Source organism: Protomyctophum parallelum (genome assembly GCF_964188405.1).
Source record: "Protomyctophum parallelum genome assembly, chromosome: 20".
In the NCBI taxonomy this organism is placed as follows: domain Eukaryota; kingdom Metazoa; phylum Chordata; class Actinopteri; order Myctophiformes; family Myctophidae; genus Protomyctophum; species Protomyctophum parallelum.
In genome coordinates this window covers 10,527,495-10,543,446 of record NC_139718.1, presented here as the reverse complement: position 1 = coordinate 10,543,446, position 15,952 = coordinate 10,527,495, and the positions used below count along the sequence as shown (strand labels likewise).

The following is a 15,952-nucleotide window of genomic DNA, read 5'->3' as shown; positions in this document are numbered from 1 at the left end:
TCAGGGCTGGCTTCTTTAGTAGCCTGCTAGTCTTTCCTGATTTTTGAGTGGTGCAGAGCTATAAGTGTGTCCCTATGGCTGGGTACCCGGTTCCCTGTGTCCCTGGCTGGGTACCCGGGTCCCTGTGTCCCTGGCTGGGTACCCGGGTCCCTGTGTCCCTGGCTGGGTACCTGGTTCCCTGTGTCCCTTATTACTCAACACGTCTTTGCATCGTTTCATCTGCCCGTGTGAACACAACATAACCCCTCCAATGCATGGCTTCTGAAGATTACGTCATATGGCATGTTTGTTTAGAGTATTATTCTACGTTCACAGTCGAGCAGATATAATACAGTCTACCATCATTTTCAATGGAAGCCTGGTGAGTGGAGTGACATTATGATACAAAGATACATCTGACATTTGTAGCTGCTGCAAAAGCTAAAACAGCTACAAAGCAACATTATGACGTAAATCGTTTGCCATTTAAGTTCAACGCACTTCTACTAATGTAGCTCCCCTCCGAGTCCCCTTCCTTCCCAGCTGTCTCGGTCCCTTAGACTAAACTTGGGTGCGGGATTTAAGACTCAGTCTCTGTCCCCTCCGAGTTACAACTGCCTAGACTTGTTAGATCTCTATATAACTCTGTCTGATACATACATACATACATACATACATACATACATACATATACATACACATACATACATACATACATACATACATACATACATACATACATACATACATACATACATACATACAGTACCATAGTTACGTCATCAGCCAATCCCTGATTGGCCGAGCAAGCGACGCCACCAACCATACACAATCCCTGATTGGCCGAGCGCCGCCACCGACATACGCAGCCGATTACAGTATACTTGCACGCTCTGCTCGCACAAGTAATGACCAAACGACAAACGTACCATAGTTACGTCATCAGCCAAATACACAATCCCTGATTGGCAGAGCGAACCCGGAGGGGCTTCTTGTTGATATCAGCCAAGAACACAGGAGTCTATCTCATCAAAATGTGCTAAACCCCTGGGAGATGGATTGCTGCCACACCATACCATCATACTGTATATAGTATATACCTGTGTGTGTGTGTGTGTGTGTGTGTGTGTGTGTGTGTGTGTGTGTGTGTGTGTGTGTGTCTGTACGTGCGTGTGTGTGTGTGTATAACAGGCAGACAGGCAACAGGCTGTTAATTATTCATATGCCTGGTTGCCTGGTGGAAAAGATGTTCCGGAGCCTGTTGGTCCGGTCCTTGAGGCTGCGGTACGGTACGGTATACGGTACAGTACCACTTGCCAGACGGCAGCAACTAAAACAATCCATGGGTGTGATAATCCTACGGCTTTACTGACACGATGACTGGTGTACATATCCTGGATTGAGGCGAGCTCACATCCACTGACTCTGGGCTTATTGCATGGCCCTCTGCAGTGCTTTGTGGTTGAGGGCAGTGCAGTTCCCATGAATCCAGTCAGGATGCTCTCTGCCTCTGCAGCAGGATCATGCATGGGCCCCATGCTGAACCTTTTGAGCCGCCTGAGGGTAGGGGAGGTGCTGTGCCTTTTTCACCACGTGGCTCTCACTTCAGAACATTACGGATGTATGACCTTTGTAACACCTTTCTGAGGGCTATAGAGCACATTTTCTGTTTCAGAACCGTTTGAAGTGATAGCTGTTATTTGCTGGGGGCAAATGTAAAACGTTTAGTCAGTATAATGCATTGTCACGGACAACATCAGTTGTGCAGTTTCTAGCTGTAGCCCGTAGGAGACAGTTTTTCCGTGTTTGAGTTCACATAATCGCATTATCACATATTAACATAATCACACGTGTTCAAATGTTGTTACTCACTTCTCATGTCCCCTGTATCACTGATGTTACATCAAATCAAAATGTGAGAGAGAACACATTGAACAAGTTCAATGTTGTAGTCATATGATTTACCCTTGAATTCACCCTAAAACATAATTCAATTTATTTCATTTGAATAACTTTCAATTGTTTATTTGTGACCAACAAAACGGCATTGCAAAGCTAGAAATTACTTATAGCCCAATAATTGTCTTTGTGGAACAGTACAAGCTCAGAACATGTTACAATGTGTGACACATTGTGAGCTTGTAGATCTGCTATTTCCGTCAATTCTTGATGTTGTTTTTGTGGCTTTTGTGCCTTTATTGATAGTCACAGTGAAGACGGACAGGAAAGAGGGAGAGAGAGAAGGGGAGAGACATGCAGCAAAGGTCGTCATGAACGGGACTCGAACTAGTGACACGCTGTCAGGCCAGAGCCTATATGTGGCATGCGCCTGGACCACTAGGCCAGCGGGCATTTTTTACTTTGTTTTTGTGGAAATTGTTTGACATTCTTCGTCTATAATGAATGCCCAAAATAGGGAGGCCACACTTTGACAGCTTTGACAGTGAATATGATCAGTACAGAAATGTATTTGTAAAAATAAAATATCATACTGTCCTACAAGGTCAGTCTTGCACAGACCAGAGCACCAGAACAATCTGTCTTAAATGTCTTATCTCTCGTATTGGATTATTCCTTGAATATTATTCATTTACTGATTCTTCTAACCCCTAATCTAAGGGTATTTGTCTGTACTGAGTGGCATCTTCACCACAGCTGAAGATCAACGGGTAACAAAACAAGGCAGTGGTTTTCAAACTGTGGTTTGGCACTTAGGACCCATAAATGGATGATAGCAGGGCGGGATGTTGGGTCAACAAAATGTGGTGGGTCCTGCAGCTCCTGGTCCATAAGTACATGATCCACAGGTGGGTTACAGCATGGATATGTTTGGCAACCCCTGGGGTATGGGAACCTCCTTGCAACCCTTTTCCTTTACTACACATAATTCATCCCCTGGAAAGTGGTTTGTCACAATATGACACACCAAGGGAAATATTGAGCCGGATCAAAGTCCAACCAAACAACCATCCTGACATCAATCTGTCTGAGTTAGAACAGCCATGAGAGCTGAATGTGGAGTAGAGGATTTGTGGCAATGAGCTGCTGATCCATCATCTAGGCAGGTGACTGTAGCTATAAGTCCTGTCTGTGCAACGCTGATGGACAGAGAACATTCACTCTCACAAATCACAGAGAGAGGGATGAGAGAGGTGTCATATTGAAAAAGTGAACTGGAGTCAGATAGAGAAGGATGGAGAATGATAATTCCTATTCCTGAGAGATTACTGATGGATACTCATGCAAGATATAAAGTTATTAATCACGTCACAAACGTGATAAAATTGGCATTTGATTAAACTCGGACAGCCATTTATTGAAACAAATGTATCCATTATGAAAATACCATGGATAATGAATACATCTTTCATTTGACTATCAGATCTTACCTTTCTTACCATTGAGGAAACAATTTGCCTATGTGTGACTGTATAATAAAATAAACTGTTGCAATGTTTCAGCTGGACACCAAAAGGTTTATAATTGGATTGTATTGAGGAAACATGCAAGTGTCCCTCACATGCAATCCTCTCTACTTGTGCAACAGTAGCTTATCTCTGCTGTCGGGAAGAAACCAACCAACTCCAACATTTTCCAGGAAATGACAAATACACATTTTTCAGGAAATTAAGAAAACCTTTTTTTTAAACAAAGCAATACTGCCTCATCAAAGTTGGTATTGTGACTTTATATATTGGCAATTACTTGCATGAGAGGAGAGGTGATGGAGCTCAGCTCCTTTAGCAGAGTTTGAGGGCCCAATGGAGTTAAGGTTTTGTCCCAAGCGCTTTTTACTACTTTTCGGTTCAATATTTTTGAATCAACACACAAGATTTATGTTGGGTGGTTTCCTCCCGACTTATGCTATAGTAATGCACTTAACCCCTAATTCACTATGAAAAATAAGTCCCTGGTTCAGAACTTGTAGGTACAGTGAGCACAACTAACATCTTTAGATGCAAGGTGTGTGAATTTATAACCTGGGTATGCTAGTTCACTATTAAAATAAAGTAGCTACAAGTTTAATGATTATCTGGGCCTGTATTATGGTGGCAGTTCTGTGTACACATGGTATACAGTATCCAGTAGGTACTTTGTATTGTCTGTTGAACCAAAGTAGCATTATACCAAGTAAAGTTTTTCTGTGTTCAGTTAACAGTTTATGCCACCTGTATGATAGTATCATATCAAATTTGTATGACAGTTACTGGTGAATGTTTTAGTATCGGATAAAAACAAGTATTTAAATAGACAAAGAAATCAGAGGTAATGATGTCTTAATTAAACTTAAATACAGTCCAGCAGTAATTACAGTATGCCCACTGCAAAACCGTGAATTATGGATGCTAAATTGTTATATTTAGGGCACGATTTAGAAACCTCATTTCTAACACACATTCTAGTCTGTGCAAAAGACTTTGATCTCGTTGTTTTTACTGGTTAAGTAATGGTTATAATACAGTAGTCCAAAAATGCAAAAACATTTTTATTATTTTTTGCACAGAAAACCATTATTGCTACATCGAACTTAAAATGTAATTGCCATTTCTTGTATTGTTGCCCGTTTATATTATTGTTACATGTCAGGGACTACTGATGGAAAGCTGAATCCAGTGTATTTACATTACAACATGTACATACCGTTCATTAATACACTGTCCCTTCCAAATAAACAGTCTGTATTGTAAAGCTTATCAAAAACACTTTTCTACACAGATCAACAGCAGTTACAATATAATCTATCCAGGTTATATACAAAAAAACAACACATAATTTACAATGGGGAATGACAGAGTACCATCATAAATAGGGTTTTACTTTACACTTTATAGATGCCGAATACGACAAAAGAAACAGGACTAAACTCAGTAACAGAAGGCGGTTAAATCTCAAGGCTGTTTGTGTCACAATTTGGAGCTTGTTAATGCAAATACAGCAGGAGTTGCTCATTCAAATGTATGTATTGTGAAAACTCCTCTGCTCATTCATTCACCGTTTTACACATTAAATGTTCACAGTACAATTAGTATATTTTAACCTGAAATGTGAAAATCTTAACCCGACACTGATGGTGGATATTTGAACCATTTCCATTTGTATGTATAGTGGCCTCTGTCATGTCATACTGTTGTAAAACAATGACATAGTAATACAAAATCACTAGACCATAAACAAGTTTAAGTGCCAGCTGGACAATAGAGAAGAGCTACAGCACAGCAAATGCTTGTCATGTTGATGCTGAAACTGATCTTGACATGGTTCAGAATATCCAGTTATGCATCAAAAATTGTGTTATATGTGCCATTTCAGCTAAATGTGATTGCTTGCCTTTGTTCCATGTTATAAAAATAAAAGTTATGTTTTAACTGTTGGATAAACATTAAGTTTGTTTTATGGGCTGATGTAATGACAAAACATAATTAGAAGTTGTAAGCCTATTCAATACTACAAGCAGTAAGCAGCAGAGATCGATGTCCATAACAAATAAATCATACCTCTCAATGAACTATTTCATGACACAATTTGTACTATTTAAAAAGATATACACTATGACCGATCAGTCAAACCAAGGAAAAATGTGGGCTGAAATCTCACAAAACATGAATCATGACAAAAACAGCAGCTTGTGTAAGGCCTTTGGGGTGTGTGTGTGTGTGTGCGTCCTGAAATCTGGTCAGTCTGTAGTGAGACATTTGCCCATATCAGGTCCACCTATTTGAACATACTGTTAAAAGATCGACCAATGATGAGCCTGCGAACCTCGCTTGTGCCTGCCCCAATTTCATACAGCTTGGCATCTCGTAGAAATCGGCCCATGGGGTAGTCATTGATGTAGCCATTGCCACCTATTAGGAAGAAAGGGAGAAAAAAATCTATGTTATGATTATGAAGACAATAAGGTCACACACAGAGAATTAAGACTGCCATGGACATAGATCTACCTCTTCTTGCGTTTTCAGTGATTGCGCTAGAGGGCACTCTTCGCCAACCTATGAATGATGCTATAACTTCCAGAGAAGAATACGCCCGGAAATGTGATCCAAACACACTCCAGCCGGTCCACTCCAACGGTAAAGGATTCATAAAAATGCTAAGGAGGTTGTGCTCCAGGCTCATACATCCAGTCACATCTCCGAGGGTCTGGGAAGGTGAGAAATCCTCCACCTGATGCTTCGGTTCGTTCCAACTGAGGCTTCGGTTCTGACTCAGTGTCACTGTCCATCCGCAGCACTGTGCAGTCACAGTTTGCACATGATCGTGACGTGTTTGTGCGAGTGTGTGTGTGTGTGTGCATGTGCGTGTGCTTGTGAGAGAGAGAGGGGACGAGCATGGTTGTGTGTGTGTGTGTGCTTGTGTGCTCCGGTGTTCCAAGTGGCTAAAACATAGCAACCGGTGAACGTGCCCAGATCACGGCATGAACCACCACCACCGCATCCGCCCGCTTCAAGCGGTTTCCTGGTTTTCTGAACAGTACACACACTTCTCACTTGCTCATGTAGCAGTTTTTTCAAGTCAAATGTAGTGTTTACAAATAGTTTCTTCAAATATAGTGGTTTATAGTATTAGTAACTATCAAAGTCATGCTGAAACAACAGCGACACGCTGGTAGGAGGTTGAGCTCCCTGGGAGTCAGTGTCCAGCGGATCAATGCAGCACTCATAGCCGAACAGAGCCGAGAGACATGGTTAACATAACCTAGTTTGGGTCCTGGCTCCTGGTTAAATTAAACATCTAATTTATTTTTTGGGTCTCGAGCTAAAAACGTTTGGGAACAACTGATCGAAGCCATTGATTTGCACTTACCCAGACACTGAATGCCATCCAGAGCAACCTGAGTGGCATTCTCAGCACAATACAGGATCACACCAGCACAGTCCTGCAATAAAAAAAAAAGCTAAATGGTTACTACTGTATATTGCAGAGACATAAAGAAAAAATCACCAGTCAGTGATTTAGTCAGCACAGCTTAGTGAATAAAAGTGAAATAGGATGCTGAATAAGGGAATGTCTTGTGAGATTAATAGATCACTTCTAGACAACCTGGAAATGTTTTTGACTGAATAGAAACATAATGAAGAAAAGGAACTTAAGCCCTGTATATAAAAGGCCAATGAACAAGCTCGTATATCAGTTATTTTCACTATTTAAAATGAATGAATAAAAAGTTTCAAATACAAAGATTGTTGAGAATTTGCCAGGGTAATGTGGTTACGAATGAGGGAAGACATGACATCACTTGAAATAAAATAAATGTGTGTACAATATGCATACACAAACAAAACTATCCAAACGGTTTCAAAGTTGGACGACAGAGTAGTAGTGCTTAAAATAAAATCCACTCACCATGGAATTGAAATGTCCTTTGTCACAAGCTTTGGCGACATTATACAGATACTGCCGACAGGAACTTAACCTGGTATACATGTCAGCCATCTTGCCTTGCATCAACTGTAGTAGAAGTAAATTAACACATTAGGAAACCAGTTACTTCCATTCATTTGACCAAATGTCTTTCCCAGGTTGGACATGGTGATTAGTTCAAACCTGAAAGTGTCCAATCTTTTGTCCAAAAGCTTCTCTGACATGTAGGTACGGAACAGCAAAATCCATGACCGCCTGCATAATGCTGAAAAAGAGGATATTCGTGTTGGAATGTTTGTTAAAATAGAAAACAAATGACTGCGAGTACGAGGAGGAAAAAACATTTACTAAAGAAAAATCACACCCGTGTGAAGTGAGGGGCGCTCTTATCATGATACATCAGCACAATTCACAATTGGCATCCTCACTTTTCTTCTTTTTTTTTATCCTCGATACGTACATTGCTCAGCCAATCAAATATCGCTATGGGGTGCTCAGCCAATCAAATCATCACTACGGGGTACACACAAATACACAAAGCCGGGCAAAAAAAACATATCTACCAGTATGTAAAAAAAAAAAAAAGCTGATATACGAATCACATCTATTTTCGACAAGCGACAACATCATAATGTAGAATAAATTCAGCATTACACAACTATTCTTCTTTAACATCAACCTAGATAGTTTTCTGACCAATCACACGGTCAATGGATACACAAGTACTGCCTTTCTCAAGTGGCTTTATGAGACACAAGCTAACGGCAAGGCTAGCTAGCAGGGGACAGTCCAGGTCAGATTGTCTAATTGATGCCAGCATGATCAAATTGCCTCCTTGGACGAAACATGAGCCAGATTCCTGAAATGCGAAATTCTAAACTGTACTATGAGATGTTAATGAGCAAATGTGAAATGATCGATCAAGTTTGCTGAATTCAGGAAACCACAATCTATCTATACAGCAGCTAAATACAGTTTGTGCGTGTATGTACATAATTTGAAATACTTTTGAGCCTTTGATGATGTTGAAAATATCGAGCATCATAAATTAAAGTCGTCATCTCTGGTAATTAAATTCCAACAGCTGCCTAGGTTACCAAGGTTAGGCAGGCTGGGAAACACTTTGCATACACTTATCTGATGAATTGACAATGGAGGACCCTGATGTAAACAAGTCTTAGTGCTGGCGTAGCAGATTTTGTACTGTACCTGTACTGTTGTTGAACTTTACTGTGCCCATTCATGTTTTCCTTTCCTGATGTTATTTATGTGTGTAATTTAAGCAAGCAACTTCTAGACATTGCCTTTGTTATGTGTTAAAGTTTCCACAGAAGTATATAAACGTACCAGGCAGGCACACAATAAAGCCTTACTCAAAATATGTAAATTGTTTCAACAGACTTACCCAACGGGTCCTGCTGAAAGTACCAATCTCTCCAGGTCCAGGCCACTCATCATCACATACACACCCTTGTTCAAAGGGCCAAGGACATGGTGCGCTAAAACAAATAAAAACATCTACAGCTTAATGGAGACAAAAATAATTACACACAGATCACATAATACAGTAAAATCTGGAATGTTAAAACAAATGCAACCTCCTACATCAGCTCAGACAATACAAATGCATATTACTTTATTGTTTTTGTCTTTTTTCTTTGATGGTTATGTTTTGTCTCTTTTCATTGTAAGTCTCTTGTTTTTTTTTTAAGATATTTTTTTTGCGGCTTACGCCTTTTATTAGTTTTTGAAGGGACAGACAGTAGGCTGACAGGAAACGGGAGAGAGATGGGGGAAGACACGCAGTAAAGGCCGTGTCGGGCTCGGGAGTCGAACCCGCGGCACACTGCGACTGGATTACCAGTCGGGTGCCCAGACGGTTACGCCACCGCCTGGGCCGTAAGTCTCTTGTTTTGTTTGTTTGTTTGTATGTTTCTGCTATTTTTCCCCCAATCTGTAACCTATTGGTTGAACATTCTTGAAATGCCCCTGTAGACCAAAAATCATAATAAACAGATGACAATACAAATGCATACCTGGGACCTTGCAGTCTTCAAAGATCAATTCACAGGTATTGGATCCTCTCATGCCTAGTTTGTCTAGCTTCTGTGCTGTAGAAAATCCTGGCATATCCTACATGAAAGTCACACAGACATAACAGACATTTTTTGTTAAACAAAACTATTATAATTAAATAACCTTTTTTTGCATTGTCATTGACAAAAGAAATGAAAACTCAATGCATTGTGAGCTTGTAGATGAGCTATTTTCTGTCACCTTTTTCCACACAATACAGATTCTATTGTATTACTACATATCTTGTGTTTCAGAAGACTTGCCTTCTCAATGATGAAAGCTGTGATTCCTTTCTGATATGCATCTGGATCCGTCTTAGCATAGACAATCAGGACATCAGCATCTGGCCCATTGGTGATCCAGAACTTGCCGCCATTCAGAATATAGTAGTCACCTGTACAAACCACCATGATCTCAAGTCAATGGTTGCTTTATTGTTAGCCAGGAAAAGGCTATTTAAAATGACTAGATTTTCATGCCACTATACAGCCTTCAAATCCTAGTCCTGTATTGCGCTGATGGTCACCGAGTTATGGAATTTGAAGTGTTAAACATGAATAGTGCACCATGTGTGCGGCTGTGCACAATGTATTCTTTTTGTTTGACTATTGTCACGGTAGGTACACCCCTGAACAGTGGTGTTCAGGTCAAGAGGGCCCCTATTTTGGTCAAGAGGGCCCCTATCGAGGCCCACATGTGGCCCCTGGTGTGGATATTGTCATGGCAGACCCCTGAACAGTGTTTATGCCAAGTTTGGTGTGGATTGTAGCATTAAAAAATATCTTCATCTTAGTATAATCATAGTACCTGATGATCATGTTTTTTTTTTTGGGTAATTGGAATCGGGCCAGCACCTTGGCCGTGTTCCTGTGGGTCTGGAACTTCCGGACGGAGTTGCGCCACTCACTTCACACAGGTGTGATTTATTTTCCTCATCTTTTTCACTCACAGCCTCCAGAAATTCTATTAATATTAATGCCTTCTCCGTTTCCCCACATATGACAAAACATCCCTTCTTCAGAATCACACGCCACTGCCCACTCATCTCATTTTATCTAGAATATTTCCCCTCACCCTATTCTCCTCTTGGCCTGATCAGCGGCATTTTTAAATTAATGTTCATGTTGAATGAAACTCATGAAATGCATGCGAGTTTCCATTACTTTACTTTCAGTAGGTTTATGTAATTTCCGATTCTGTCCACTGAGCTTTTTTCCACTTGCTTCCTTGGCCAGCTGACATCACAACCCTAATGACCCCAGTACCCCCACTCATCTCCCTCCGTACTCAGTGTTCTAGTAATATATCATTTAGATTGTGGCATAATATTGTTGCGGAAAGAATAAATGTTTGTGTGCATGCACATTGTGGGTATTCAGGGATTGCACATTAACATTAACCCATTTTGACCTGAGATCAGATTCTAAAAATGTCTTTCTATAGCATAACATAATGCTAACACCAAAAGGGATACCCGCCCAAAATGGGTTAACGAAGGATTGAGGATGATGAATGAATTATACTCTATCATAGAATGGTATCTCACCTTCCTTCTTGGCTCTGAGTTTCATGGAGACGACATCAGATCCAGCATTGGGTTCACTCATGGCCAGGGCTCCTACATGCTCTCCTGTGATTAACTAGTAACACAAAAGCTCATTTTGAGGACAGAAAGGGTAAACTATCCTCTTTTTCCTACCAATTTGTATTTTATTTATTTTCCTAAACAAAGCAAGGCAAGAATACACCGAGCCAGGATTTCAACTCATTGAGACCTGGTTATGTTCCATTCTCTAGTAAAAAAAAATCAAAAGAAAGAAAATAGCAACACAAAGGCAAGGACATTAAAGCTTTTTAGAAAAAGCCGATGCACACCTCAAAAGGTTGACGACAGGTGCGTAGGACAAAGTGCATATATTCAAAAGGGGATCTCTGAATATTCTTCAAATGTTTCGGATTTGATATGGTGATGTTATTTTATTGTAGAAGAATTTAACAAATGAATGATACCTCATACTGACCTTAGGCAGGTACTTTTCTTTCTGTTCCTCGTTGCCATGGCGCACCATCTGATTGATACACAGGTTGGAATGTGCACCATAACTAAGGGCAACAGCTGCGGACACTCGTGACATTTCCTCCATGACAATGACATGATCTAGGTACCCCAAACCTGTGCCACCATATTCCACTGGAAGAGAGAAGGAAAAAACAATAGTTTACAGTTCAGTGCTTTGATAAAAAAGAAAACGCAAGCAAAGTGTTGGGGTTGAAAGATAGGGTGTGCAACTGTGCATTACAGTGTAGCCACACAAATAGGCTATATTTTTGGAGACGTATGAGCTAGCTTAATGGTTAGATCATTGCCTTGCCTACAGCCTTTCAAAAGTGCATCGTGATACAAGACTATAATTTGTGGGAGGACCAGGTATTAGCAAGGTGATGATGACAAAGCTGCATGAGTTTTGAATGATGCAGGATTCTTTAAACTAAAGATGACAACTATGTATGTATCTATGTGTGTATATGAAGCAGTACCTCAAGAAAAAAAACTACACTACTCTATGAACTACAACAAATTGCACGACAATATTTCATCATTGATAAATATATTATAAACTCGATAATACCTTTTTAATATTGTATCTAACCATCATACCTGGAGCAGTTATGCCAAGAAGTCCCATCTCCCCCGTTTCTTTCCAGAAATCCTAGTGGAAAGACCATCCCAATAATTAAATAATGGTATTTAAAAGGCAATGGATCAGTGGTACACCATTATAAAAACAAACAAAGCAAATCCATATTCGGCCTTGACTTAGGGGTGGGAAACAAAATGGTCTGGGTCCTGACTACTGGCATAAGTTACTATTGATGATGGTAAAAACAAAACAAACTAAATAAAACTATAAATTGAACATACCCGCATTCTTGAAAATTCATTTTCCTTGTCAATCTCATTGGCATAAGGAGCGAGCTTTTCTGCCAGGAACCTTCGAACTGCCCCCCTAAGCTGTTTAGACAAAATAAATATTCATCAGGTTAATTTAGGTGCACATAAGAACAGGTCTGTGCATAACAAGTTAAAGTGTATAATTACATAGAAATATAGTAATACATGTAACTACATGTTTTCCAGCAGAAAACCCTGCACGTACAGTATATGGAGCTCCAACATTCAAACAAAACAAAATATTAAGTATTTTGATGCTGGTAATGTGTAGAGCACAACATCTAACAGCACTACAACTAACACCAGGGTAATAAAATAAAATAAAAAAGCTTGTTGTGTGAGATTACCGTAATGACAGCAGTCCTTAATCATATTCTGTCATATTATTTTGGAGAGAAATGAGACAGACTCTGTGTGTGTTTCTCTCCAGCTGTTTCCAGTTCACCCCCCCCCCCCCCCCCCCCACACACACACACACACACACACACACACAATCATTCTACAGTTGTGGGCCCCCCGTCCTAATCTAGTTGAATACCCCTGCTGTAAAAGGCTATAAGACTCACATGCAGGGACGAGAGATAAAATATATAATCTTATATTGCAATAAAAACACTAATTTTAGTGTGGTGAACTTCCACTATCAGCATAATCATGTCCTCACACACGACTTGAAAAAGCTGTAAAGCCAACCAGTGTTACTTCCAAGTGTCCAGTGCCAGTAATTAAGTGGGAACTGGGCACATTCTCAAACCTCTACAAGCACAACTAAAGCAAGAAAAAGTTAATGTGCTGACATGTTAGCTCTTCAATCTAGTGGTATTTGAAAAGGACCATGGTTTGACACCTCTAATTCTGTAGGCCACAAGTCCAGTACTATTGATGACAGAAATGTGCTATGTATATATATATTTGTTCACCATTGTATTTCTTATAGTTGGTGTGAACCGTGCCATCCACTTGACTTAGTACCATTCTTAAAACTATATTTTTGAGGGACATTAGCCCCTCCTATGCCCAGCTTTTAGTATGCGTGTAAACACAAATGTTGTCCAAACACAAAACATTAAATGCCATTGGTAATGAATTTCCAGTTTAACATCATTGCACAAACACAAACATTAAATGCCATCGATAATGAATGGCCAGTTTTGACTTTTGAGTCCTTCTTGAGGATAAGAGTGCCCCTCACTTCACACGGGTGTGATTTTGATATTATAGTGATAGTGTTCAGTGTGAACAGCCCTTATCGGGTTACATTAGGTTGTAGAGTCACTGAGTTTGACTCCATTTCATTCCGGACTTTCATTTGTTTGTGTAGAGCTACAGGCAGTTGGGACTGTGGGACAACCAGGAAATGGTATCATTGGACTTTATTTTATCTATTAAGAACAGACTCACACAATGTCCTATTTAAGCAGGGGTAATATAATGTGATTACCATTTGAATGCTTGGATATCAGGTTAAATAGGTAGATTCTGTGATCACCTGCTGGTGATCACAGATCACTAGTTCTAAATCACTAGATCACTAGTTCAAAACAGATCCAGGCCCGGCACTACCTGGGCCATCATCAAACCCTGTACACTCAAGACACTGCCCCGCTGCCACCCTTAGATCTCCATATATGGAGCTGACCTGTTCTGACATTCCTTATGTTGATCAGACCTCATCAAACCCTGTACACTCCACGCTCCATATATGGCCAGTACAGAATTCATTCCATATGTTGATCTGACCATTCCATTATGTTGATCTGGGCGCCCAGCAGTCTGCCGTCGCCCAGACGGATGTGTGCACGCGACCTTGCCCTTTAGGGGGCGAGTTACTGGTATATTTAAGATTATTATTGAGATGATGTTGTGAATCACACAATTATTTATTTTTAGCCAGGATGACTGAACCGTGGCATGACACTTTCATATAACCATTCAGTGACACCTCATGCCCTGTAGATGGCATTGGCATTCTGGAAGAGACCTCAACACTTCCATCAAAGGATAAACACGATCACTCAACATGTCCTTGTGAGCAAGTGGACCCCAAAACAAACTATGCCAGGACCCTCCACAGAGCCGCCAGAACACCTCACAATATGGGTCAAGCATCTCAGGCCTGTACCGTTCAATCTGAACACAGCACACATGGCGTATATAATGATGAATGACTAATCTGATTTATCACGTTCACGTTTTTCTTTTCATCTCTGTGTATTCAGTATACAGTATTGCATTAATGCATGAGCATCACTGTACTATAGATTCGAGTGCTCTTTCAACCAACCCCATTTCATGTCTTTCCCGGCATAGATTGAAATGGGGGGTGTCACTTAATTTATTCACTGTTCCTATTGAAACACTGGTGGTCTTAGAATTGTGACTATTAGCTCCTGGTCAACTTGATCCACAACTAAGGTCAACTGAGCCTCCATAGCATTGTTATTACTTGACATAGCATGATAGGATGTCAATTGCTTTAATTGTTACCATCGTGCAGTAGTCCACTTGTATAGAAGCATGTGTATTAGTCCACTAATTTATTCATTTTTCTATTTAATGTGTGCGACAGAGATTGATACAGAACCTTTAGTTTTTAGGGTAACCAATGTGAGTCACCCAATCAAACACTTCATAGTCAACCCCGCCCCCACCCTCCTCCCCTTGTGTGTGTAGACTAGAGTGTATTCCCTCTGTGTTGTGTTCTGTTGAGACGACTTGACGTATCATTTCCTGTACTAATAATCTGAAGTGTCCGCTTCCCTTGTGGGAAAACAAGACCGCAGTTTGTTCTCCTGCGTTTTACTAAACACTAGTAAACACGTGCCAGTACTAGTGGTGACTGGTGAGTGAGTGGTGTGTTGACAATGACATACTACATGACAGACGAGTTAATCAGCTCGCACGTCATTAGATGTCACCTTATGTCATTTTATGTCACCACCACCAGCCAGAACGTTGTGTCTTTTATTATTATGACAAGTGACAACCTCCCTTCAACCTTGTGTTGTGTGACAAGCCGGGAACCAAGACTAGTGTTGCTATTAAGGGGCGCTGAACTCAGGCTTGCAGCCAGCAGGTGTACAGTCAGTACAACAAACCATAGCGCTCGCTCAGCCTGCCTGCATCATCATCTCAGACAGCACAATAACATTAGCACACATGCTAACGGTGGTGGTGGTGCTAACCTCTATCTGCTCCTCTGTCAGTCCGTTGACGATGTCGTCCACGGGCACACCGGCGGCGCATCCTCTCCTCGCTACCGCCGGGATAAGCATCGTCCTCGAGCCGAGGCGCAGTGCGCTCCTGAGGGCAAACATCACCGCTCACTTACAGGGGTGACAAAACAAACACAAGCACGACTGAAATACAATCACACAATAATTCCTCCTGGGTTGACAAAACTCCAGAACTGGTGCTGGAGGTTAGTCTTCTTCACGTGTGCGATCAAGACGTGCTATTTCAGCGGTGGTTGTGCATTAGCACCACCATGTGATTGGGAGGTGACAAGCTGCACGACATCCAAGGCTTCTATTGATGTATTTGACGATAAGATTAGAATATCTATCTATCTATCTATGTGTA

General features: G+C 40.8%; 1 protein-coding gene across 1 annotated transcript; it reads right to left on the bottom strand.

The window, feature by feature from the left end:
- Positions 1-4,444: 4,444 nt before the first annotated feature.
- On the bottom strand, positions 4,445-15,797 carry ivd (isovaleryl-CoA dehydrogenase). Its single transcript, XM_083792632.1, has 12 exons — positions 15,556-15,797; positions 12,341-12,430; positions 12,077-12,128; positions 11,439-11,608; positions 10,964-11,057; positions 9,681-9,811; positions 9,378-9,474; positions 8,747-8,840; positions 7,525-7,606; positions 7,324-7,428; positions 6,784-6,856; positions 4,445-5,825 (listed from the first exon to the last, which is right to left on the bottom strand). The coding sequence occupies exons 1-12, from the start codon at positions 15,685-15,687 to the stop codon at positions 5,692-5,694; spliced, it is 1,254 nt and encodes a 417-aa protein (XP_083648758.1). The 5' UTR covers positions 15,688-15,797; the 3' UTR covers positions 4,445-5,691.
- Between the last annotated feature and the right edge of the window lie 155 nt (positions 15,798-15,952).

Excerpts from the sequence above, each read along its gene's own strand:
- ivd (XM_083792632.1), bottom strand. The coding sequence starts at position 15,687 with ATGTTTGCCCTCAGGAGCGCACTGCGCCTCGGCTCGAGGACGATGCTT. Across the intron at positions 11,609-12,076 it reads TCTTGGCATAACTGCTCCAG|TGGAATATGGTGGCACAGGT; the intron begins GTATGATGGTTA and ends TCTCTCTTCCAG. Across the intron at positions 8,841-9,377 it reads TGAAGACTGCAAGGTCCCAG|CGCACCATGTCCTTGGCCCT; the intron begins GTATGCATTTGT and ends TATTTGTTTTAG.